Source organism: Lampris incognitus, chromosome 20 (assembly GCF_029633865.1).
Source record: "Lampris incognitus isolate fLamInc1 chromosome 20, fLamInc1.hap2, whole genome shotgun sequence".
In the NCBI taxonomy this organism is placed as follows: domain Eukaryota; kingdom Metazoa; phylum Chordata; class Actinopteri; order Lampriformes; family Lampridae; genus Lampris; species Lampris incognitus.
In genome coordinates this window covers 29928970-29953525 of record NC_079230.1, presented here as the reverse complement: position 1 = coordinate 29953525, position 24556 = coordinate 29928970, and the positions used below count along the sequence as shown (strand labels likewise).

The window sequence follows — 24556 nt, the reverse complement described above, 5'->3', positions numbered from 1 at the left end:
CTCTCTCTCTCTCTCTCTCTCTCTCTCTCTCTCTCTCTCTCTCTCTCTCTCTCTCTCTCTCTCTCTCTCTCTCTCTCTCTCTCTCTCTCTCTCTCTCTCTCTCTCTCTCTCTCTCTCTCTCCCTTTAGTCAACTGGTTAATGTATTCGCCCGTGGTGCGGGAGACCCGGGTTCATGTCCCGGCTCCTGCTGCCCCTGAATTCTCTCTCTTTGCACTGTATGCTGGGGGGTTGGGTGTGTGAGTGTGAGTGGTGATATGCGAGTGGCGCGGAGTTTTGATGTATTTTCTGTGTTTTTTGGATTTCCCGCTGTATTCTTCATCCGTCCTATGTGCGTGATCAGGTGAGCTTTCTTACTGCCTTTTACTTAGTGTTGGCCGAGTATTCAGTGGTTTTGTCGGGTGGTCTTCGGGAGGAAACGGTGTCCTCCGAGATGCCACCATCCATCATGGGATCCGGATAGTCCCGCCGGAGCTCAGTGTGACGGTGGAGGAGGTTTTGTTGGCCGTACGAGAGCTAGTTGGACATGTCAGTCTACTCTTTGCTTCCAGGATGAACAAGATGGTGATGTGTTTTTGAAGGGGGAGCGTCATGTCAGAGGTGATTGAGCGTGTGTGTAGTCATCAGGGATATCTATAGGGCTGTTTCCCATTGTCGGTTTCCCTCGACCAGAATCGGTGTCGGTGTTCCGCCGTTCATCTCCAACGAGCTGTTGGAAAATGGGCTGAGGAGGTTTGGTGAATTCGCCAGCGCGTTCAAAACTCAGTCTCGATGTAAAGATCCCAAGCTGCAACATGTTCAGTCAGTCGGGAGACAGGTGTTTGATGTTTCTGGACTCTCAGATGCTGAGTGTAGAGCTTTCCTTTAGAGTCAAATACGGTAATGGCTTGTGCATGGTGTCTGCTAGTTCGAGACGGTTGAAATGTCTTGAGTGTGGGGATGTCGGGCAAAAGCACTTCGCATGTTGGCATAGACAGCAAGTGGAGGCAGACACTGCAGATGCTAACATCCCGCCCCCTCTGAGGTGGGGAGAGGAGAACAGAGGCATTCAGAGGAACAACCCGCCCCACCCCACCGGTTGGAGATGAGGGAATAGGCTCTCAGCTGTGGCCTCGGAGCCGGGGGCAGAGCTCGCAGAAACACTCGCAGCTGAACAGGTGGCTGCATCCAGCAGCTCGGCGGGGGCCGAGGATGCCTTCAGTGGTGAGGACAAAGTGTGAAGGGCGGAGGTAAGCCTGCGGAGGGGAATACTGAGAGTGTAGAGGAGATTCCCAGTAGCCAGGTCACAGGTGAGGCTGAGGATACGAATTATGATTCGGAGTCTGATAGGTGGCGAAACATCATGCCGCAGCACAGATCTGTTTTCTCTGGAGGACATAAATGGATTTTTTGATGAAACATTTGGGAAATCAGTGAAAGTAAAATGTTATTTCACTAATACAGAGAAGTTCTCCTGGTCTTTGGTTATCTGCCGAAGCTGGTTGGTTTTGAGCAGCTTGATGAGAAAAAATGCTTTCGCTTTAAACGTAACAGCCTTGAGAAAGGCAGTGAAGAGGAACGCTGTTGGAAGGACAAAACTTGTGAAATAAATTACGATCGTGCATCATAGGGAGTTTTATTCTTTATTTTCCTGTTCCATGCTGGTCTGTTTCTATCTCTGTCTTTTTCTCTGCTCTACCCATCTTATGCAGGGGCTCAAGGTTGGATCTCGTCCCATTAATGGTGGGAGGGACGGACGTACTAGGGCTTTAGTGGCTGAGGTTGTGAAGCAGGAAAAGATAGATGTGGTTTTTTTCTGCAGGAAACTCATAGTGACTGAACTAATGAGATAGATTTGGGGCGGTGGTGGGAGGCGTCATATACACACAATCATGGCACCGACTTCAGCGGAGGATAGCAGTGTTGCATAACTTAAAGAACCAATCAAGGATTTTATCATCTGTGAAGTTAGTTAGGGGAAGGTGACTGATTGTCAGGGTAGAAATAGAAGGGTGCCTTTTCTGCTTAGTCAATGTCTATGCTCCAATTCAGGGATCTGACAGATTAGCCAAAAACACCAAGAAGCTTGGTGTTTTGAGGGATGAGCTGCAGAATTATGGTCAGGAGCAGCTGATAGGTGGGGATTGGAAACTGCACTGTTGATTTCACCATAGACAGGACAAGTGAGGAACCACCACACATTCTATCATCTGGTAGCTTAGGTAGGACGGATAGATTTGCAAGATGCATGGAAGTTGAAACACCTCACTGTTAGACAGCACACGTGGGTCAGGGTGAGCAATAACAGGGTGAGTGCAGTCAGGCTAGATAGAGTCGACATTTCAAAGTTACTCGCATTCAATCTAGTTAGTATCTCTATTACTCCAGTCGGCGTCGCTTGATCACCATCTCATCACTGTAGATTTGATCGTTTCTCCTGGCCAGAAAGTTAGGTCATATTGGCATTTCAACAACAAGTTACTGCACGGCAGCATTTTCTTTCAGCTTTGAACAGTTTTGGGTCTGCTGGAAAAGCAAAAAAAAAAATAATCTAATTTTGATTCACTGAGGCAGTGGTGGGGTGTGGGCAAGGTACAGATTCATGTCTTCTGTCAGCAGTATACATCTCACTCCACTGCTAGGATTAAAGCAGCAGTTTAGGAGCTGGAGCACAGTATCAAGTACATTGAATGTGCTATGAACAGTAATCCAGACTCTGCTGCTGATGGCCTGCTGCAAGAAAAATGACTGGAGTTCAGGACTTTTCATGCAAGAGAGAGTGAAAGGAGCCCTTGTTAGGTCTCATTTCCTCAACATCAAAGACATGGATGCTCTGAGCTATGTCTTCTTCAGTTTGGAGAAGATTGTTGCCAGGAGCAATCTGACGACGTCCCCAAAGCTCCCTGGTAGCAGGGTAACGACCAAGCCAAAGAAAATGAGGAGTCGTGCCGTGGATTATCAGAGGCAGAATTGGGGGGGTGTGATGGAGAAAGTTTGTGCCAAGTTGTCTAAATGGAAATGGATGCTACCCCAGCTGTCGTATAGGGGTGGAGTTTTGGTTGCCAAAAACTTGATGGCTTCAACTCTGGCACAGATTGATTGTTCTACCTTCACCAAGAGGCCTGATTGAAGATCTTCAGCGGGCCATAGTGGACTTTTTCTGGTCAGGGAAACACTGGATCTGAGCCCTTTAGACTTGCTAGTGGAAAGGGGAGACAGGGTCTCATGGACATTACCTCTTGGGTGATGGCGTTTAGACCACACAGAGACTGCTGTACCACTGTGGCGTGCGATGACTAGACACAGCCAAGCTCATCCTGCCGACAGCTGATCATCTGGGCTACAGTAAGCAAGTGTTTCTGCTGAGGCTGGAGGAGGCAGATCTGACAGGACTGTCACCTTTCTACGCCTCTGTCCTGGATGCGTTGAAGATCCTGAAGGCCACCAGGGAGCCTGCTGCTGGTCTGTGGCTGTTTGAGGGGCCACTGTTAAAATGGATGCGTTCAGGCTCGGACCCTGCACTCAGCCAGCACAAGATCTTCTCTGAAGCTGGGGCATCTACTGATGCCCGCTGGGACCCTGCAACAACGGACCAACATCAGACCCAGGTTGTTGAATCATATTATTGATGAGGTGTGCACGTCGCTTCCAGAGTACCTGTGGACATTTATGATGGAGAACTGTGAGCCAGCTGATCAGTGGGAGGAAGATTTGGTATATGGCTTTCCAAAGTTTACTGTCTCTCCTAATGCGGGGGAGTGGCAGGAGTGGGAGGACCGCCTCCTTTCTTTCACGACCCCACGGCTGGATAAGCGTGAGGACCTGGGAAAAAAGGCAGCTTACATCCTGTGCGTGAAGGTGAGGCACTTTCAGTCTCTGTAGGCCATGAAAGCATTGAGGTGGACTGAGTTTTTTGGCCCAGGCTCTTCCCCAAAAGACTGCTGGCAGTCCCTGTACAAGTTACCAGTTGAAAAGTGGTAAGCAGACCTCCAGTGGAGGGTTGTGCATGGGGTGTTCGCCATAAGCAGACACAGAGCACATCTGCATCCTGATCACAGGGAGGCATGTCTGTTTTATTCACAATGTGAAGCTAACACATTTATCTGTCCAGTGTGCTAGGTTGCTGGGTGTGTTTGAGATGTTTCAGAGCTTTGGGGGAGGTTTTTTCATTTCAGTTCTTTGTCTATGGACCCAAATACCTAGCCAGGGAGAAAGGTACCTACACACTCATAACTGTAATATCAGCTACTGCCAAATTAGCCATCTGGCAACCCAGATGGTATCAAACACAACCCACTGCCCAGGTCCGGTGGGTTGTGCGGACCCTGTGCAGGTTCTTACAGGACTTCTGAAGGCTCTGCTCAGAGTGGAGCATGTCTGCTACAAAATGGTAGACAATCTGGATGCTTTCAGCCTTAAATGGGCAGTAGGGGGAGTATTGTGCTCAGTGGGAGACGATGAAGACTTGGTTGGTTTTTCTTCAATAAGCCCTGTGATGGTCTGGCGGCCGGTCCAGGGTGTCTCCTCGCCTGCCGCCCAATGACTGCTGGGATAGGTTCCAGCATCCCCATGACCCTGGGTAAGGATACGTGGTTTGGATAATAGACGGATGGATGGGAAAGTCCTGGCGGTATTGTTGGCTTATGTTTTCACTTGCACTTATGTAGTTGATGTCCCTTTGTCTGCATACCTGTGTATTGTACTGCTTAATAAAGGGCTTTGTAAAATCAAATCTCTCTCTCTCTCTCTCTCTCTCTCCCTCTCTCCTCTCTCTGCTGCTTTCAGGTAACCTTGGCTCCCAGCTTGTGGAGTATAAGGAAGAGATGTACATCACTTCAGACTGTGGGAAGACCTGGAGACAGGTAGGTCATGTACCACCTGGCTAATTTCCTTTTCCGAGCTCCTCCACTCCATTTACGCTCCTCCACTCCATTCATCCTTTGCTCCTCTCTTCCTGCACTCTCTGCTCTCAGTCCTCACAGCAAAGTCACAGAATCTCTTAAACATGATGTTAAGTCTTTTTTTTACCATCCATCCAATTTCTGATGCTGCAATAGTGTTCCTCAAAAAACATGATTGGGGCAGATGAGTTTGACCTGACATGAGTGTGAAATAGATTTTTATTGCTGTGTGTGTGTATGTGTTAGCATCATCAATGTCATGCCAGTTCCCTAATGCCTTGCATGTCACTTTGTCTGGGAAGGTATTTGAGGAGGAGCACCACATCTTGTACCTAGACCACGGAGGAGTCATCGTCGCCATCAAGGACACCTCGATACCCCTCAAGATACTCAAGTACGGCAGCAACAGCGGGCAATATTCACTCCTCCAGAGCACTTCTTACGTTGGCACAGCAGAGAGAATTATCTCGTTTAATCACACTCTTAGACATTGCGCCCTCCAAAACTACTTCTCGTGAAGGTCCGCCTTACAGGCAGAAATGACATTGCGGGCTCAATTTTCCGCTCAGCGAGATCTTATCTGGAAGACTCTTAATAGATAAGAGTTAAATAAAGAGAAGTGATAGATTGGGATGTATTCAGACAAGGTTTATCGTAGACGTGAACTAAATGACCTTTTTAGCTGGGTGCCAGCAGGAAGGCCTCGGAGCATTGTCCCGTACATGTTCCATGCTCTCACACACAGGCTAAATGAATTAGGCCCCTGGCACCGACAGAGATGTGAAAAACATCCCTCGCAGAGAGCCACAAACCCCTCTGAAAGAATGAGCGAATGTTCTGACATTTGAAAAGTGGCCGCTTTAAATGAGTTTCTGCATGTTCCGATCTGATCCAGCCTCTTAGACAAGAGGAAGAGAGGGCACAGTGGAAGAAAAAGGGAGGGGGGGGAGGAGGGACAGAGAGAATAAATGAGGGACAGAGGGATTTATGAAGTAGAGAGAGCGAAGAGCAAAGGGAAAAATGTGTTATGAACTCTTAACGAACTCCAATGCTCTCCGACATAAAGGAGAGCCTTCTTTTGCATCTGGACTTGGGGAACATCAAACAACAAGACTTGTTCTCTCCTAGTCTGAAATGGCCTTGTCTCCGAAATAATTACAGCTTGCTGTGTACCCTTTGCGGCGGCAGCAACAAGCATGAAAGTTCGAGCGAAGCTATTTCCAGAGCCACTTGAAAAGCAGCGCGTCAGGACTCGAGCGCGACTGCCTCTACCTCCTCATCTCCTCATCAGTCATACTCAAATAACGGGTTTTTATTTCCTCGGTAGCTCGCACGCTCGTGCCTTCCGCGTCAGTTAATTATCAAACAACGGTTGGAGAAATATCATCCAGACATTATAGACTGACCTTGACAATAACCTAATATGTACGGTCATGCCAAGGTTCATCAAAAAGAAGAAAATAAAATTGGGCATCCGGGTAGCATGGCAGTCTATTCCGTTGCCTACCAATACAGGGATCGGTGGTTCGAATCCCCCCGTGTTACCTCCGGCTTGGTCGGGCGTCCCTACAGACACAATTGGCCGTGTCTGCGGGTGGAACGCTGGATGTGGGTATGTGTCCTGGTCGCTGCACTAGCGCCTCCTCTGGTCGGTCAGGGGCGCCTGTTCGAGGGGGAGGGGGAATAGCGTGATCCTCCCACGCGCTACGTCCCCCTGATGAAACTCCTGGTTGTGAGGTGAGAAGAAGCGGCCGGCGACTCCACATGTATGGGAGGAGGCATGCGGTAGTCTGCAGCCCTCCCCGGATCGGCAGAGGCGGTGGAGCAGCGACTGGGACGGCTCGGAAGGGTGGGGTAATTGGACGGATACAATTGGGGAAGAAAAAGGGAGGAAAATCCCACAAAAATAAAGAAATACTCTTATTGCTAATCTGTTTATTACAGCTTTGCCGCCGTGTACATTCCTAATCACAGCTAGCACGTTAGCGGAGGCTAGCACGTTAGCAGAGGCTAGCTTGTTAGCAGAGGCTAGCAGGTTAGCAGAGGCTAGCAGGTTAGCGGAGGCTAGCTTGTTAGCAGAGGCTAGCAGGTTAGCGGAGGCTAGCTTGTTAGCAGAGGCTAGCAGGTTAGCGAAGGGAATTGAGCGCTAGCTGGAGAAGTGGCGGAGTTCATAGGCCTTCGTCTGTATATATGTGAAAGGAAACGAGAACGATAGTTGAAACTACATTTTTAAGTCCTCGTTCCTCTTCCCGTGAAGATGTGTGGATTTTCTCTGCTGGTTCGACTGTTACTCTCCATCTTAGGGCGTCGTTAGCATAGCCCACCCTCCCCGCTCACTTCCACATTAAGTCACCCAGTAATATTTAATTGGAGTCCAGCAGACATGACTAAAGCAGAGCCAGCAGCTAAACTTGTGTATCTTAAAAGTCGTTGACGATATCGTCATTATTAAAGTCACCGTGGCTGGTTTTCGAACCGGCGTGCTTGCCTTCGCAGCGAGTCCCACTGACTGTTTGTGGATGCTGCTTCTTCCTGCACAGGTTCAGCGTTGATGAGGGACGGACGTGGACCGTCCACAACTTCACCAGCACCTCGGTGTTTGTCGACGGGCTCCTGAGCGAGCCGGGGGACGAGACTCTGGTCATGACGTGAGTAGATCTGAAAAAGTAAAGAAACCAAACAAACACAACAACAACAACAACAACAACAACAACAAAGGTTGTTCCCTGCTTCCTGTGTAAACTTACCCTTGAAGCACCACGTCAAGGTCATGCCGAAAACTCCCGCGAGCTCAGCGCAGCTCGTATCACTGTGGTCCTCATATCAGATCGAATACCCGGCCGGTGAGTCATCCTAAAAATTGGGACTGATCCCACAGCATCAGTGACGCCTCCCGTCGCTCAACTCATCAATCCTCCCCAGCCGCAGCCTGGCTGGACCCAGCAGCCCCTTTGTTTCTAGTAGGGGGGGGGGTTCACTGTTGTGTAACTGGAGGGGAGAGCACAATGTGCTGGGCCTGGTTCTCTGCAGACCTCTCTCTCTCTCTCTCTCTCTCTCTCCCTCACACACTCTCTCTCTCTCCCCCTGTGTCTGTGTCTTATCTGTCTCTCCCTCACTCTCTCTCTCTCTCTCTCTCCCTCACACTCTCTCTCGCTCGCTCTCTCTCCCCCTGTGTCTGTCTTATCTGTCTCTCCCTCACTCTCTCTCCCTCACTTTATCTGTCTCTCCCTCCCCCCATGCCAGTCTCTCTCCCTCACTCTCTCCCTCACTCTCTCTCTCCCTCACTCTCTCTCTCTCTCGCTCTCTCTCTCTCCCCGTGTCTGTGTCTTATCTGTCTCTCCTTCACACTCTCTCTCTCCCTCACTCTCTCTCTCTCGCTCTCTCTCTCTCCCCCTGTGTCTGTGTCTTATCTGTCTCTCCTTCACACTCTCTCTCCCTCACTCTCTCTCCCTCACTTTATCTGTCTCTCCCTCCCCCCGTGCCAGTCTCTCTCCCTCACTCTCTCTCTCCCTCACTCTCTCTCTCTCGCTCTCTCTCTCTCCCCCTGTGTCTGTGTCTTATCTGTCTCTCCTTCACACTCTCTCTCCCTCACTCTCTCTCCCTCACTTTATCTGTCTCTCCCTCCCCCGTGCCAGTCTCTCTCCCTCACTCTCTCCCTCACTCTCTCTCTCCCTCACTCTCTCTCTCTCGCTCTCTCTCTCTCCCCCTGTGTCTGTGTCTTATCTGTCTCTCCTTCACACTCTCTCTCCCTCACTCTCTCTCCCTCACTTTATCTGTCTCTCCCTCCCCCCGTGCCAGTCTCTCTCCCTCACTCTCTCTCTCCCTCACTCTCTCTCTCTCGCTCTCTCTCTCTCCCCCTGTGTCTGTCTTATCTGTCTCTCCTTCACACTCTCTCTCCCTCACTCTCTCTCCCTCACTTTATCTGTCTCTCCCTCCCCCCGTGCCAGTCTCTCTCCCTCACTCTCTCTCTCCCTCACTCTCTCTCTCTCGCTCTCTCTCTCTCCCCCTGTGTCTGTGTCTTATCTGTCTCTCCTTCACACTCTCTCTCCCTCACTCTCTCTCCCTCACTTTATCTGTCTCTCCCTCCCCCGTGCCAGTCTCTCTCCCTCACTCTCTCTCTCTCGCTCTCTCTCTCTCCCCCTGTGTCTGTGTCTTATCTGTCTCTCCTTCACACTCTCTCTCCCTCACTCTCTCTCCCTCACTTTATCTGTCTCTCCCTCCCCCCATGCCAGTCTCTCTCCCTCACTCTCTCTCTCTCGCTCTCTCTCTCCCCCTGTGTCTGTGTCTTATCTGTCTCTCCTTCACACTCTCTCTCCCTCACTCTCTCTCCCTCACTTTATCTGTCTCTCCCTCCCCCCGTGTCTGTCTGTCTCTCTCTCTCTCCCCCTCTGTATCTCTCTCTCCCCCTGTGTCTGTCTCTCCTTCACTCTCTCTCTATCTCTTTCTCCTTGTCTATCTCTCTCCCCCTCTCACCCTCTCTCTCCTGTCAGTGACTAGACTGTGACTTGCATGCCTCCCCCCTTCCCAGGTTAGTCACTTTCTTACTCCCTGTGTATATTTTTCTCCCGCCTCCTCTTTTGTCTATTTGCCTTCGTGTCACCACCGTCTCTGGTTCCATCACATTGTGTCTCATTGCATCTTCAGCCACCCCTGATCCTGTCTACTTTCATCTATGCCTCTCTCCCTCTCTCCCCCTCTCTCCCTCTCTCCCTCACATCACATCACATATTTCTTCCTTTCTCTGGCTCTGCCTGCCTCTTTCTCGGCCCCTCCTCCTGCGCCTCCGTGCCTCTCGCTCTCCATCTCTGTCTTACTTTCTCCTCTCTCAGCCGTGGACCGCAGGACACATTTCCAATTAGTTGGGCTCATCGCCCCCCCCCCGTCACACACACACACACACACACACACACACACACACACACACACACACACCCTTGCCGACTCGACTTCCGGAGCTACTTTTACAATCGCTACAATATTACAAAGAAAAGGAAACATCGAACTCCCCGCTGCTCTTTAGATAGTACCGAGGAACCGTCTCCGTCTGTCGCCGTGCCGGATGGAGTCCCTGACAACCCCCACCTTTCTTCGGCGTTGCCCTGAAAAAAATCTCTCAGAGTTCAGCGTTTCCTTATTCAGTAAAAGCTAACCGGACACCCGAGGAACGAAACGGTGTTTAACGTCAGCGGTATGAAGGGAGCAGGTGCTGTGTGAAGATTTGATTTGTGTCGCATGACACCATTGGCCAATGCATGTTTAGATAAGGGCGTATTCTGATTGGCTGTGTGGGGCACACAGGGGGGCAGTGTATGATACACGTGACTGCCGATGGATTCAAATGTATTTACATGTTTGAGGTTCAAAAGGGCGGCGCGGTGGTTAGCGTGGTTGCCTCACAACAAGAAGGTCCTGGGTCAAGCCCCGGGGTAGTCCAACCTTGGGGGTCGTCCCGGGTCGTCCTCTGTGTGGAGTTTGCATGTTCTCCCCCGTGTCTGTGTGGGTTTCCTCCCACAGTCCAAAGACATGTAGGTCAGGTGACTCGGCCGTACCAAATTGTCCCTAGGTGTGTGTGTGTGTGTGTGTGTGTGTGTGTGTGTGTGTGTGTGTGTGTGTGTGTGTGTGTGTGTGTGTGTGTGTGTGTGTGTGTGTCTATGTGGGCCCTGTGATGGACTGGCGGGCCGGTCCAGGGTGTCTCCCCGCCTGCCACCCAATGACTGCTGGGATAGGCTCCAGCATCCCCGCGACCCTGAGAGCAGGATAAGCGGTTTGGATAATGGATGGATGGGTGGATGGCTGGATGGCTGGATGGATGGATGGATGGATGGATGATGTTCAAAAGTAGGTAGGGCCCGGACCCTACTGGACCCTACCGGTTCCACAGTCCGTACTCTCAGCTTCGTCTATTTCTAAATCATCATCATCATCAGCGAGTTAACTGGAGGGAGACTAGTCGCACCATGTCAGAGGTGAGGCACCCTGCTGCGAGATGAAGTCCACCTCCACTTGTAACAAGGGGGGAAGGGCAAGAGACGGTGGCACAGATGGGCACACACACACACACACACACACACACACACACACACACACACACACACACACACACACACACACACAGAGTCATACATGTGGGGAATACCGACACGGGTGCTGAGGCTGACTCATCTGTCACTTGCTTCTCACACACGCGGTCCATCTGGCGGCAGGCAGATAGTGACGAGGGCCGCGGTGAAGCGCCGTGGACGGCTGGAGTCTAGCAGATTAGCCGGCGTGTCGATTTTCGACGGAGCCGGCTGCCATCCCATAATGAAGTCTTTTCAGCGGCGACTTACCACCAAGGACAGGCGGGGGACAGCAGAGAGACCGGCCCGGGCTCGTACTGACGACAGCCAGTCACAGCGCCGCATGGACCGCACGGCGCAGAGGTTCGCTCCTCGTGTCTCATTTGAAAGCATCGCTGGACCGTTTCCTTTGGTCTCGCGGTGTTACAAGGAGGCCGTTTCCAACCTCTTTACCTCACCCCATCTCTCCCAACACACACACACACACACACACACACACACACACACACACACACACACAGTCCCTCTTCCTCAGATGTTCGAGGCTCCGAGGGAGGCTGAAAGGAAAAGAAATGGAGAGGGTGATGAAGAGAGAGCACATTTGAGAGACTTTTCCGTCTGTCAGACGAAGAAGAGGGGCGGGAGGGCTGTGAGGGAGGAGCGGAGTCTGGAGAATGGCAGAAATGAAGAGAGGAAGGACCCGAGTTTAAAGAGAGGAGCGGAGTCTGGAGAATGGCAGAAATGAAGAGAGGAAGGAGTCGAGTTTAAAGAGAGGAGCGGAGTCTGGAGAATAGCAGAAATGAAGAGAGGAAGGACCCGAGTTTAAAGAGAGGAGCGGAGTCTGGAGAATAGCAGAAATGAAGAGAGGAAGGAGTCGAGTTTAAAGAGAGGAGCAGAGTCTGGAGAATAGCAGAAATGAAGAGAGGAAGGACCCGAGTTTAAAGAGAGGAGCGGAGTCTGGAGAATAGCAGAAATGAAGAGAGGAAGGAGTCGAGTTTAAAGAGAGGAGCGGAGTCTGGAGAATGGCAGAAATGAAGAGAGGAAGGACCCGAGTTTAAAGAGAGGAGCAGACGAGATGGGGGTAATTTCCTTTAACAGGACTGAGAAAGACTTCATTAATCATGGTTACCTCGTCCTCTGGCAGGGTGGATGAGAACGCAAAACCAACAGATGCCTGAGCCACCGGAAATGCTGCGGCCCAACACGGAAAGACAAAGCTGTTGGTGAAATCACACAGCGATGAGCCCTCAGCACTCATTTACACTGTTACACACTGCCATCTAGTGGAGGCGGACAGTAACAGCCGGTCTGCTGACTTGACTGTGAACACTGGTGCAGGGAGTTGGGGGATTTTGTTTAGTGTTGGCAAAGAGGCGGAGGTGTGAGGTGAGAGGAGGAGGCTCTCGAACAGAGAAGGGGGATGCAGCAAACCCAAACAGTGAGCTGACGGTGGCGCAGTGGTCAGCGCGGTCGCCTCACAGCAAGAAGGTCCTGGGTTCGAGCCCCGGGGTAGTCCAAACTTGGGGGTCGTCCCGGGTCGTCCTCTGTGTGGAGTTTGCATGTTCTCCCCGTGTCTGCGTGGGTTTCCTCCGGGTGCTCCGGTTTCCTCCCACGGTCCAAAGACACGTAGGTCAGGTGACTCGGCTGTACTAAATTGTGTGTGTGTGTGTGTGTGTGTGTGTGTGTGTGTGTGTGTGTGTGTGTGTGTGTGTGTGTGTGTGTGTGTGTGTGTGTGTGTGTGTGTGTGTGTGTGTGTGTGTGTATCCAGGGTGTTTGGACACATTAGCTACAGGTCTGACTGGGAGCTAGTGAAGGTAGATTTCAGACAGTCCTTCCCCCATCAGTGTACCGAGGCCGACTACGACTCCTGGAAACTTACAGATCTGCAGGTAACACACACACACACACGCACACGCACACGCACACACGCACACACACACACACAGTGATGCATTCACAGAACAGTTGTGCTCCAAGTAGTACAGCGTGACCAACAGCCCAGCGGCAATATTCACAGTCATACTCACACCTGATTGGTCTACTCCAGGGTGAGAGGTGCATCATGGGTCAGGAGCGCAGCTTCCGGAAGAGGAAGGACATGGCCTTCTGCATCAAGGGGAAGAGCTACACCTCTGCTCTCACCGCCAAGCCCTGTCAGTGCACTGAGAAAGACTTCAACTGGTGAGCCTCCCCAAAACCAGAAAATGAACTTTAAATATGATTAAAAAGGGGCGTCCGGGTGGCGTGGCGGTCTATTCTGTTGCCTAGCAACACGGGGATCGCTGGTTCGAATCCCCGTGTTACCTCCGGCTTGGTCGGGGGTCCCTGCAGACACAATTGGCCACATCTGCGGGTGGGAAGCCGGATGTGGGTATGTGTCCTGGTCGCTGCACTAGCGCCTCCTCTGGTCAGTCAGAGTGCCTGTTGGAGGGGGGGAACAGCGTGATCCTCCCACGTGCTACGTCCCCCCTGGTGAAACCCCTCACCTTCAGGTGAAAAGAAGTGACTGGCGACTCCACATGTATGGGAGGAGGCGTGTGGTGGTCTGCAGCCCTCCCCGGATGGGCAGAGGGGGTGGAGCAGAGACCGGGACAGCTCGGAGGAGTGGGGTAATTGGCCGGATATAATTAGGGAGAAAAAAAAAGAGGGGGGGGATCTGAAAAAATAAAAATAAATAACTTCGATTCAGCCAACTACAATTTCTGTGTAAATATTTTTTTGTGATTAATGGGGATTTGCGTGTGTGTGTGCGTGTGCGTGCGTGTGCGTGCGTGTGTGTGTAGTGACTACGGTTTTGAGCGTTCCCAGGGTCTTAAGACGGAGGGTAGCCTTTGTTTTGCCGACTTCTGGCACGATCCGGACTCACCGCCGGACGGCTGCCATTTGGGACAAACCTACGAGTACAGCACCGGGTGAGCACAAGTACACAAACACACTCACATTGCACACACTGTACATATACAAAAACACACACCTGCTGAACAAACGTGCCCCACCCCCCCCCACCCCCGGCCTCTGACATGGGTTTTGCCCGGGGTGGCGTTGCAGGTTCCGTAAGGTGGTGTCTAACGTGTGTGAAGGCGGAGTGGACAAGCAGCAGAATGCCAAAAAGTACACCTGTCCTCTACTGCCCCCTAATGGTCTACAAGTAGGTATTAAAGGGCAGATGCTGGCCGTGGCGCCTGGTGATGACATCACATTCATCGTCCATCAGGAGCAGGTAGGGTCGCTCAGCAAGTAGACGTCTCGTTGAAAAGCTGTTGATGACGCAAGAGCTGTCACGAGCTTGATGCGCTGTACGGGGCACGGGACCGCTAATCAGGGTAGAACTGTGTCGTAGTTACTGGAGAACAGTAAGACTTGATTCTGAGAGCGATACAAAATGCTAAAACATTTGATCACAACTTCCCTTTTTCAAAATAGTTCAACGTGGTGAATGGGTCAGAACTTGACATTAAAACTTAAATATTGGCGCGAATTCGGGGGGCAGCGGGGACGCGAACCAGGGTCTCCCGCACCACGGGCGACTACGTTAACCTGTCGACTAGAGCAGTGGTTCTCAATCTCTTTGGGGTCCTGGACCCCCCTGCGTATTTTTGATCTACCCTGAGGACCCCTCCACCTGATCTTGGGGGAGGGGGGTTGCAATTTGATAGAAACAGTAGAAACTGCATTTTAAATTGCATTATAGCATTTATTCACTCTTTGGGGCAAAAATAAGAGCTTTCAGTTGTAACTTAGATATAGTTAACAAAACAGAATTCTTATGCAGTAACTTTCAGATATATGTAACAAAACAGAATATGTATTCAGTAACTTTCAGATATATGTAACAAAACAGAATATGTATTCAGTAACTTTCAGATATATGTAACTAAACAGAATATGTATTCAGTAACTTTCAGATATATGTAACAAAACAGAATATGTATTCAGTAACTTTCAGATATATGTAACTAAACAGAATATGTATTCAGTAACTTTCAGATATATGTAACAAAACAGAATATGTATTCAGTAACTTTCAGATATATGTAACAAAACAGAATATTTATTCAGTAACTTTCAGATATATGTAACTAAACAGAATATGTATTCAGTAACTTTCAGATATATGTAACTAAACAGAATATGTATTCAGTAACTTTCAGATATATGTAACAACAGAATTTTTATGCAGTAACTTTTAACAATGCAAACGGGAGCGAGATCTCTTATTAAAATACAATAAATTACACTTGTGAAACAGATGTAATTAGAGAAAAAAGTCCCGTTACCCTTTATAGTTTAGGTAGATAAAGGTCTCAGTCACATTTGAGTAAAATAATCCTATTTCTATAAACGTCATAGGATCTTTTTTTTATAGATTTATTTTCACGGACCCCTTGCAATTACACCACGGACCACTAGGGATCCGCGGACCCCCGGTTGAGAAACACTGGACTAAAGGGTCTGACCCGTTAGCCAACCGGCCAGCGAGTCTACTCGTTCGTAGCCCGTGGTCGATACACTACCCCCCCTCCTTCGTGAAGTCCGCCCCCGTGCTTCAGCATACCAGCTCCCTCACGCCTCTGGCTGCACGCACCTCCGATGGCCTCACGGTGTCACCATCCCGCTTCTGACACCAATGTAGCGAATTCGGGGGGGCAGCCGGGAACCACCGCAGCCGGGGCCCGAACCCGGGTCTCCCGTCGCGGGTGCGGGCTGCCTGAAGGAGGGGGATAGTGTAATGATCACAGATGAATAGACTCGCTAGCCCTTGGCTAACGGGCCGGACTCTTTAGTCGACCGGTTAACGTAGTCGCCCGTGGTGCAGGAGACCCGGGTTCACGTCCCAGCTGCGGCACTTCCTGGCTGCCCCCCGAATTCGCTACAATATGTTGAATTCAAACAGTCTTACACCAGGTCTTTAATATATTAAGAGGCATTTACTGTGCACATTAGTATCAAACAGGACACGTCTTTGCATGTAAATCTCTTAATTGTAGCTTTTATTGTTCCTATAATAATGACCATATACTAATCAGAACTTTACATCCTGTGTTGTGCTGAATGTGCTCTCCCAGGGCGACACCACCACCACCAAGTACCAGGTGGATCTCGGAGACGGGGTTCGGGCCATCTACCAAAACCTGACGGTGACCGACGAACCCATCCAGCACCGCTACGAGAAACCGGGCATTTACAAGGTCACGGTGAAAGCGGAGAACACGGTGGGCCATGACCAGGCCACCATGTACATCCAGGTCACAGGTCAGCCTCTCCGCCAGTCACTCGAGTAATAGCAACTTTCAGTCGTCACGTTGTTGCATTGCATGTGTCGCTGTAATCGACGCCATGAAATCCGTTCCACTTCCATCACAGCGCCGTTACAGGAAGTGCACCTCGAAGTGGTCCCCATTGCCGAGAGGAACCAGGAAGTGAATCTGACAGCCGTTGTTCTTCCCACCGAGGCCAACCTGACGGTCTTCTACTGGTGGATAGGAGACGATCTGCAGGTGAAGAGCAGCTCTCGGGTGTTCCCAGTGTTCATGTGGTCACGAAAAACATGGAAATTTAACAAATTCAGTTTGGAGGCCCTGGGAAAAGTGAAGGAAAATTCTACTTTTTGGAAAGGTTTTGTAAAAGTCATGAAAATCTGACTGAAGCAGTACCGTGAAACACATTCGAAACCTAAATAGACGTGGGCGTCGCCACTGCAGCGGAGCTTTAGCGTCTCCATGTTCTGCATGGAGCAGTTTGTCGGCACGGTGGCCCAGTGGTTTGGCACCGTCGCCTCACAGCAAGGAGGTCCTAGGTTCGAACCCCCCGGGCCCTTCCTGTGTGGAGTTTGCATGTTCTCCCCGTGCCTGCGTGGGTTCATTCTCCTGCCTGTGCCCCTGAGCAAGGCAGTGGAGAGAAGAACTGGAGTTGGTCCCCGGGCGCTGCAGCTGCCCACAGCTCCTGTCCAGTAGGACGGGTTGCATGCAGGGGACACATTCATTGTAAGAATACAACGATGAAATAAAGCGTCTTACTTTCTGTCGAAGTGCCCTTTCAACAGTAGGACATCAGGAGAACTGCTAGTCATCACAGGTCATAAGTGCATCTAAAGAAGCATCTAAGAGCAAAACCAGTGCAAGAAAGACATTTTTTTTCCCCATAAATGAGTGAATACAATAAGTGCTAAGAAGAAGTAACAGGGTAGTAGCTCTTAAATATACGCTATATGCTAGAAATGAAAAAGATGTTGAAAACCATTGGTGAAAGTTTATCAGCTCTGCTTTAATGTCGTTTTAGCATTTATTAATGGAACAATTATGGGCGCCCGGGTAGTGTAGTGGTCTATACTGTTGCCTACCAACACGGGGATCGCCGGTTCAGATCCCCATGTTACCCCCGGCTTGTTTAGGCACAACTGGTCATGTCTGCGGGTGGGAATCCAGATGTGGGTATGTGTCCTGGTCGCTGCACTAGCGCCTCCTCTGGTCGGTCAGGGCATCTGTTCAGGGCGGCGAGAGGGAACTGGGGGAAATAGTGTGATCCTCTCATGCACTACATCCCCCCGGTGAAACTCCTCACTGTCAGGTGAAAAGAAGCGGCTGGCGACTCCACATGTATGGGAGGAGGCATGTGGTAGTCTGCAGCCCTCCCCGGATCAGCAGAGGGGGTGGAGCAGCGACCGGGACGGCTCGGAAGAGTGGGGTGATTGGACGGGTACAACTATATATATATATATATATATATATATATATATATATATATATATATATATATATATATATATATATATATATTTATATATTAGTGGAACAATTATGGAACAAAAGCACAAACTGCACATCTCTGGTCCTCAGGAAGTGACCCCTGAGAGAGCAGATCTTCCAGTTGGACTACAGTGAAGTTTATATTGGACTCGAACGAAGGCCAACTAGGTTCTGCTTTCCCTCCGCAGCCCAAGCTGTCGCTGGAGAACAGTCTCCTGACCCGTTTCCTAGCAACAGGAGAGGTGTCCGTCACCGTCCAGGCTTCCAACGGACGCTCCATGGTGCAGAACACCAAGACGGTACGCGTCTACGGTAAGACAGGGCGCATCTTGTTTACGGCGGCGGGGCGCCGCCTGGTGGTGGATGATGCTGTTGACTCGCGGCAGGTCTTTAACAACGACCACCGTGAAAGGCCGCGGTCAGAAACACGGCAGCCAGACCAGACGGGGTATTGCCCGACTGACGACTTTTAAATCCTGATGTAAATCTGCAACTCGTGACATCTTTACACCGCAGTCTGAAAGCAGTCCCCACGTTGTTTTGTTGTTTTCCCGTAACTGCGTTGCAGGATTTATGACGTCAGACTTCATCCTCCAAAGAGAGGCACTGGGTTTATTTATAAGCTGCGAGTGTTTTATCTAAAGAGAGACTGCAGAACAGTTTGCTTCTCTTATCGGAGTGACGTCACACAGAGGTGGTGTGCACTGCTCACATCTGGCCTGACCCGGTGCCGCTTGGATTTCGGTGTAACTGGTTGAAACCTGCTTACTGTACTTGTCTCCTGTCGTCACCGTCACATAAGAAGCATCTCTTGGCGCTCTGGTCGGGTTGTGCCAGAGAACCGTTGTTCCACCGACCGCAGCCCGGGTCGCAGGTGCATTCTGGTAGATCTGTTTCATCACATGCTCAAAAAGTAAAAACCGAAATCCTAATCATATCCGCCCATGTTACACCCCCCCACCCCTCCCCCCGACTGTTTTCCCTCATCCCAGATAACTTTCAGGTCATCCCACTGAGGTTCAGCAGGAATCTGGACCAATTCAACCCCAATATCCCGGAGTGGAGAGAGGACGTAGGCCAGGTGGTCACCAAAATACTTGCCAAGGTACACTGCGAACACACACACACACACACACGTTACAGACTCAGTCTTTAACTGCAGAATGTCGCCCTCTGTTGGCACACAGCAGCCTCACACTGTTGTTGGGTCATCATCATCGTTGTTGTTGGGTAATACAGTATTAGCACAGCGTTCAGCATCACACACACACACACACACACACACACACACACACCTTGTAGGGTGAGAATCACCGACAATTTAAAGTACAGATATGCTTAAACATACCTCAGTATTTGTATTTAGTTTACGCCATGTAATACGGCTAACCTTTGGTTGTGTTTGGCCAAATTAGTTCTGAACCTGGGTTTTAATTCCTTGATGATGAACTTTAACAACAGTTAGCACACAGGTATTTTCTCATCTGTATCCAGAACGACTGAGGCTACCTCCGTTTTCATTTGTTAAAGCTTCTGCCAAATGTCCTGTACATTCAGGCTCTCAAACACACGGATTTATGCATATCTCAGTCATGACCGCTCCCATTTCATCCTCTTGACACCACAGTGTCTACGAACAGTCACACCAGATGTGATGTGTAGATACACCAGCCACTCCACTACAGCAGAGGGCAGTATTTATGTGTGAGTTGTAACGGAGGGGGTATTAAGAGGGTTTGACTGTTTAATTCCAGATCACAGGCGTTCCCCAGGAGTCCCTGGTTACAATGGTGAAGCCAGGCCTGCCCACCACCGCCGACCTGTACGTCCTCCCTGTGGACAGCAAGCAGGCCAAGAGGAGTGTGTTTGTGGATAAGGTAGAACACACACACACACACACACAGACTCACTCACTCATTCAGTCACACATTCACTCAGTCAGTCAGTCAGTCACTCACACACACACCCACACACACACACAAACACTCACTCACTCATGCTCACACTTACTCACTCACACACACACTCACTCATGCTCACACTCAGTCACTCACACACACACTCACTCACTCACTCACTCATGCTCACACTTACTCACTCACACACTCACTCACTCATGCTCACACTTACTCACTCACACACACACTCACTCATGCTCACACTCAGTCACTCACACACACTCACTCATGCTCACACTCAGTCACCCACACACACACACAAACACTCACTCACTCATGCTCACACTTACTCACTCACACACACACTCACTCACTCACTCACTCATGCTCACTCACTCACTCACTTCCACACTCACTCGCTTGCTCACACACACACACACACACACACACTCTCTCTCTCTCACTCACTCACTCACTCATGCTCACTCACTCACTCACTCGCTTGCTCACACACTCACACACACACACACACACACTCTCTCTCTCACTCACTCACTCACTCACTCACTCACTCATGCTCACTCACTCCCACACTCACTCGCTTGCTCACACTCTCTCACACACACACACACACACACACACTCTCACTCACTCACTCACACTCGCTCGCTCGCTCGCTCACTCACTCACTCACTCATTCTCACACTCGCTCGCTATCACACATTCACTTGCTCACTCACACACACACTCACACTCATTCTCACACTCGCTCGCTATCACACATTCACTTGCTCACTCACACACACACTCACACTCATTCTCACACTCGCTCGCTATCACACATTCACTCGCTCACTCACACACACAAAGGCTTCGGTTGCAGTTTTAGCTCCCTGCCACCTATAAAAAAGTGACAGCTAGTTACCAAGTGATTTACTGCACAGTTGAACCAGAACATTCTGACAGGTGATGTCATGCCAGAGAAGAGACTGACTGATGATGTCGTGTTTTATATTGACGCTGCGTTTCCTCAAGCACTTTTTTTCCTGCCCCCCCGTACTGTCCTCTCCGCAGCGTATCCCGGCCATCATGCAGGCCTTCAATGAGAACAACGTTAGCTTTGTGGTACGAGGGGGTCTGCAAGTGACGGTGATGCTAGCCGACCCCAACGCAGGTAACCGTTCGGCGACCGCTCACTCCTTGCATTATTTAGCATTTGCAATACGTACATAAAGATTGTGTTTTTTTATATTTCTGTTTTAATGGATTGTTGCATGTCGTTGATCTATTTTGAAGGCTTAGGTCTAGTTGCTAATGACTCAACAGCGAGAGCAACGGAGACTGGTGCGTTTCATCGACCACACAACTCCAGCTTCCTCTGCCTCAACACTGTCCCTTTAGTTTTCCCCTCTGCCTTTCTCAGACTCCTCAATGAAGTCATAACTGACCTGTTCTCTCCTGGATGTCTTCACCGCCCTCTGCTTTTTCATGCAACTCGATTACCCTCCAAAACGATCCACGTGTGTATGCATGCTGCGGAGCATATGCTAGCTTTACAGAGTAAAGCTTTAGCTTGTTTGGGTGTTTCTGAAACACGTTGACACACTATTTTGCTTTTGCTGCTTTGTTAAATCCTGAAACATTTTTGTGGGTTTAGAGAAAGCACATGACAGGGTGCCGAGAGAGGAGGTGTGGTATTGTATGAGGAAGTCAGGAGTTGCAGAGAAGCATGTAGGGGTGGTGCAGGATATGTACGAGGGAAGTGCGACAGTGGTGAGGTGTGGGGTTGGAATGACAGATGGTTTCAAGATGGAGGTGGGAGTACATCAAGGATCGGCTCTGAGCCCTTTCTTGTTTGCATTGGTGATGGAAAGGTTGACGGACAAGATCAGGCAGGAGTCTCCGTGGACTATGATGTTTGCGGATGACATTGTGATGTGTAGTGAGAGTAGGGTGCAGGTTGAGGAGAGCCTGGAGAGGTGGAGGTATGCACTGGAGAGGAGAGGAATGAAAGTCAGTAGGAGCAAGACAGAATACCTATGCGTGAATGAGAGGGAGGACGGTGGAATGGTGAGGATGCAAGGAGTAGAGGTGATGAAGGCATATGACTTTAAATCCTTGGGGTCAACTGTCCAAAGTAACGGGGAGTGCAGGAGAGAGGTGAAGAAGAGAGTGCAGCAGAAGGGTACCAGCAAGAGTTAAAGGGAAGGTCTACAAGATGGTTGTGAGACCAGCTATGTTATATGGTTTGGAGACGGTGGCACTGATGAAAAGACAGGAGGTGGAGCTGGAGGTGGCAGAGTTGAAGATGATAAGATTTTCACTGGGAGTGATGAAGAAGGACAGGGTTAGGAACGAGTATATTAGAGGGACAGCTCAGGATGGACGGTTTGGAGACAAAGCAAGAGAGTCAAGATTGAGATGGCTTGGACATGTGTGAAGTAGTAGTAGTAGTAGCAGTAGATCATGAACACTTGGGTCATGTAACAGGTACCAGGTGATGGTGTGCAGGGTTTTCCTTACTTGTCAAACTTGGGCATTCATGCTGTACGTCCCGCCGGGTTCCCGTTTGGTGCATTTCGCTTGACGGTGCCATAGAAAAGGTTGATTGAACTGGCTTCGGCAATGGAGGCAAAGGGTGGCGTCAGTGCCAGCCCTGGACATCCCCCATCTTCTTTTTTTCTCTCTCTCTCTTCTTTGTCCGGCTCGTAAAAAAGGCTGTCAGCATCATTCATACGTCTCTGAAGAGGTATTGGCTCTGTGTAACAGAGAGTCGGGACAGCGTAGCTCTTTATAAAGCCCTCTCCTCCGTGCACACTGCAGCTGCTCCCATTTCCCGCACAGCAAAAGGCTGAATAGTGTGGACAGACTGTCCTTTATCTGTCACTGTTCAATACTTTCCCCTGTGGTTCCCACCAGTGGGTCTGTCTTCTTGCTGGCTGTACTTAGACTTGTGCTGCATCTTCCTTAATCACATATTTGGAGCGATCCTTGGCTGTGTTATTTGTTGGCTCTACCATGTATGTACAGCATCACTGTACAGGGAGCCACATAGTGTGTGTGTGTGGTGCGCATATATATGTATATAATAAACACACCTGTATGCCTGCGCTTGTCTCCTCCCCCCCCCAGGTTTCCGAGGAGCGGCTGGAGGTCCGGGTGTTTGGGCCCTGGCCGTCGTATTCGTTATCAGCCTTCTCGCCACGGGATCGTTCATCCTCTACAAGTTCAAAAGGTGGGTGCTCTGCAGTGAAACTCCTCTGGCATGCCTGTGCACCCTTAACTCCTGAGACATGAGACACTGTTGGCGGTATTTACGCCGAGGTTTCTCTTGCCGCTCAACACCACCTAACCCGTACAGTAGGCTCCACCCAAGGTTAACATGGGAACATGGTGTGACGGCTTCTAAACCTGCACGAGCGTCCGGGTAGCATAGCGGTCTATTCCGTTGCCTACCAACACGGGGATCCCGGTTCGAGTCCCCGTGTTGCCTCCGGCTTGGTCGGGCGTCCCTACAGACACAACTGGCCGTATCCGCGGGTGGGAAGCCGGATGTGGGTATATGTCCTGGTCGCTGCACTAGCGCCTCCTCTGGTCGGTAGGGGCGCCTGTTCAGGTGGGAGGGGGAACAGCGTGATCCTCCCATGCGCTACGTCCCCCTGGTGAAACTCCTCACTGTCAGGTGAAGAGAAGCGGCTGGCGACTCCACATGTATCGGAGGAAGCATGTGGTAGTCTGCAGCCCTCCCCGTATCGGCAGAGGAGGTGGAGCAGCGGACGAGTGGGATAATTGGCTGGCTAGTACTAGGGAGGAGAAAAGGGGGGGAAAATCCACAAAAAGAAGTGAAAGTAGTATTTCCAACAGTCTGTTTCGGTGCATGAACGTAATGCATTCATAGGCTTAGTACTGTGTGGCAGGGGTAGTTTGCACGCTAATTATCCGCTGAACAACGTATACTTGTATTTCCTTGTGTAACTGCATGTCTTTTCCCCCACGTCGGTAACACGCCAGCAGCACCCTCCCCGCATCCCAAACACACGCCTCCACCCAAAAAATGTCACTCAAAATGACCCTGTGGTAAACTGCAAACACCTCCGTCTTACAAAAACAACAAATCCCACAGTCCTTGGCTTAGGACTGAGGATGCCTATCCTCCACTGTTTTTCAGGAAGCTGCCGGGCAGCCGCAATGTGTACGCCCAGATGCACAACGAGAAGGAGCAGGAGATGACCAGCCCCGTCAACCACAGCGAGGACACGCAGCACATCATCCAAGGGGAGGAGTTTATCGACGACGACATGGACTCACAGACTCTAGGTAACGCGGGAGGGAGCCCCGCCTTCCGCTCCCTAATACGGACTACCACTAACCACTGCTACTAAAAGCAAGCTACTAACACCACCAGCTAACACACCTCAAGGTACTGCAGGAGGTTTGTTCCCGAGTATACATCTGAAAAAAGTATGACGTTAAAGAATATGACCGATACGAAATGTAGATGGGATTTTTTTTTTTTTTTGCGATTGGAGTCACAAATTCCCCTTTGTCATTGTCGTTATTGTAATTATTGTTTGTTTTTGTTTTTTTTCTCTCCTGTTGTTGCCAGGCAACCATTCAGGCGTGGTTTTAAGCATCAACTCCAGAGAACTGCACAGTTACCTGACCAGCTGATGGCTGCCGCAGCAATGCTAACGAGCTAGCGTAGCCTAGCCTAGCCTAGCCAGCCTAGCCAGCTAATGAGCACAGGGACTCCACTCTGCCTTCCCTCCTTTTTCTGCTCCAGCCCAAACGCACCGGAAGGAGAGCCACAACCTCCTTCCACCACTTCCTACTCTCCGCCTCCTCTTCCGCGATTTCCTCAATCCCAACGCTCCCCCCATTCCCAGTTACGGGCGAGCTGGGCGAGGGACATTTCTTCTAGTCCACCCCCTTTGTCCCTCTCTCTCCTGTCACAGAGAGGTGGCGAAGGAAGGGG

At 50.3% G+C, this 24556-nt stretch overlaps 1 protein-coding gene across 1 annotated transcript in view; it reads left to right on the top strand.

The window, feature by feature from the left end:
- The window catches only part of sorcs2 (sortilin-related VPS10 domain containing receptor 2), a 95724-nt gene extending 71374 nt beyond the window's left edge, over window positions 1–24350 (top strand). The window contains exons 10-26 of the mRNA XM_056300229.1: window positions 4763–4839; window positions 5181–5272; window positions 7419–7526; window positions 12706–12826; window positions 12985–13118; window positions 13721–13849; window positions 13986–14157; window positions 16004–16190; window positions 16302–16435; window positions 17872–17995; window positions 18676–18788; window positions 19438–19560; window positions 20656–20755; window positions 20878–20925; window positions 22714–22816; window positions 23705–23913; window positions 24188–24350. Of these exons, the coding sequence (XP_056156204.1) occupies window positions 4763–4839; window positions 5181–5272; window positions 7419–7526; window positions 12706–12826; window positions 12985–13118; window positions 13721–13849; window positions 13986–14157; window positions 16004–16190; window positions 16302–16435; window positions 17872–17995; window positions 18676–18788; window positions 19438–19560; window positions 20656–20755; window positions 20878–20925; window positions 22714–22816; window positions 23705–23913; window positions 24188–24252 (2039 nt within the window). The 3' untranslated portion in view covers window positions 24253–24350. The remainder of the gene's footprint in view (window positions 1–4762; window positions 4840–5180; window positions 5273–7418; window positions 7527–12705; window positions 12827–12984; window positions 13119–13720; window positions 13850–13985; window positions 14158–16003; window positions 16191–16301; window positions 16436–17871; window positions 17996–18675; window positions 18789–19437; window positions 19561–20655; window positions 20756–20877; window positions 20926–22713; window positions 22817–23704; window positions 23914–24187) is intronic.
- Window positions 24351–24556: the final 206 nt, after the last annotated feature.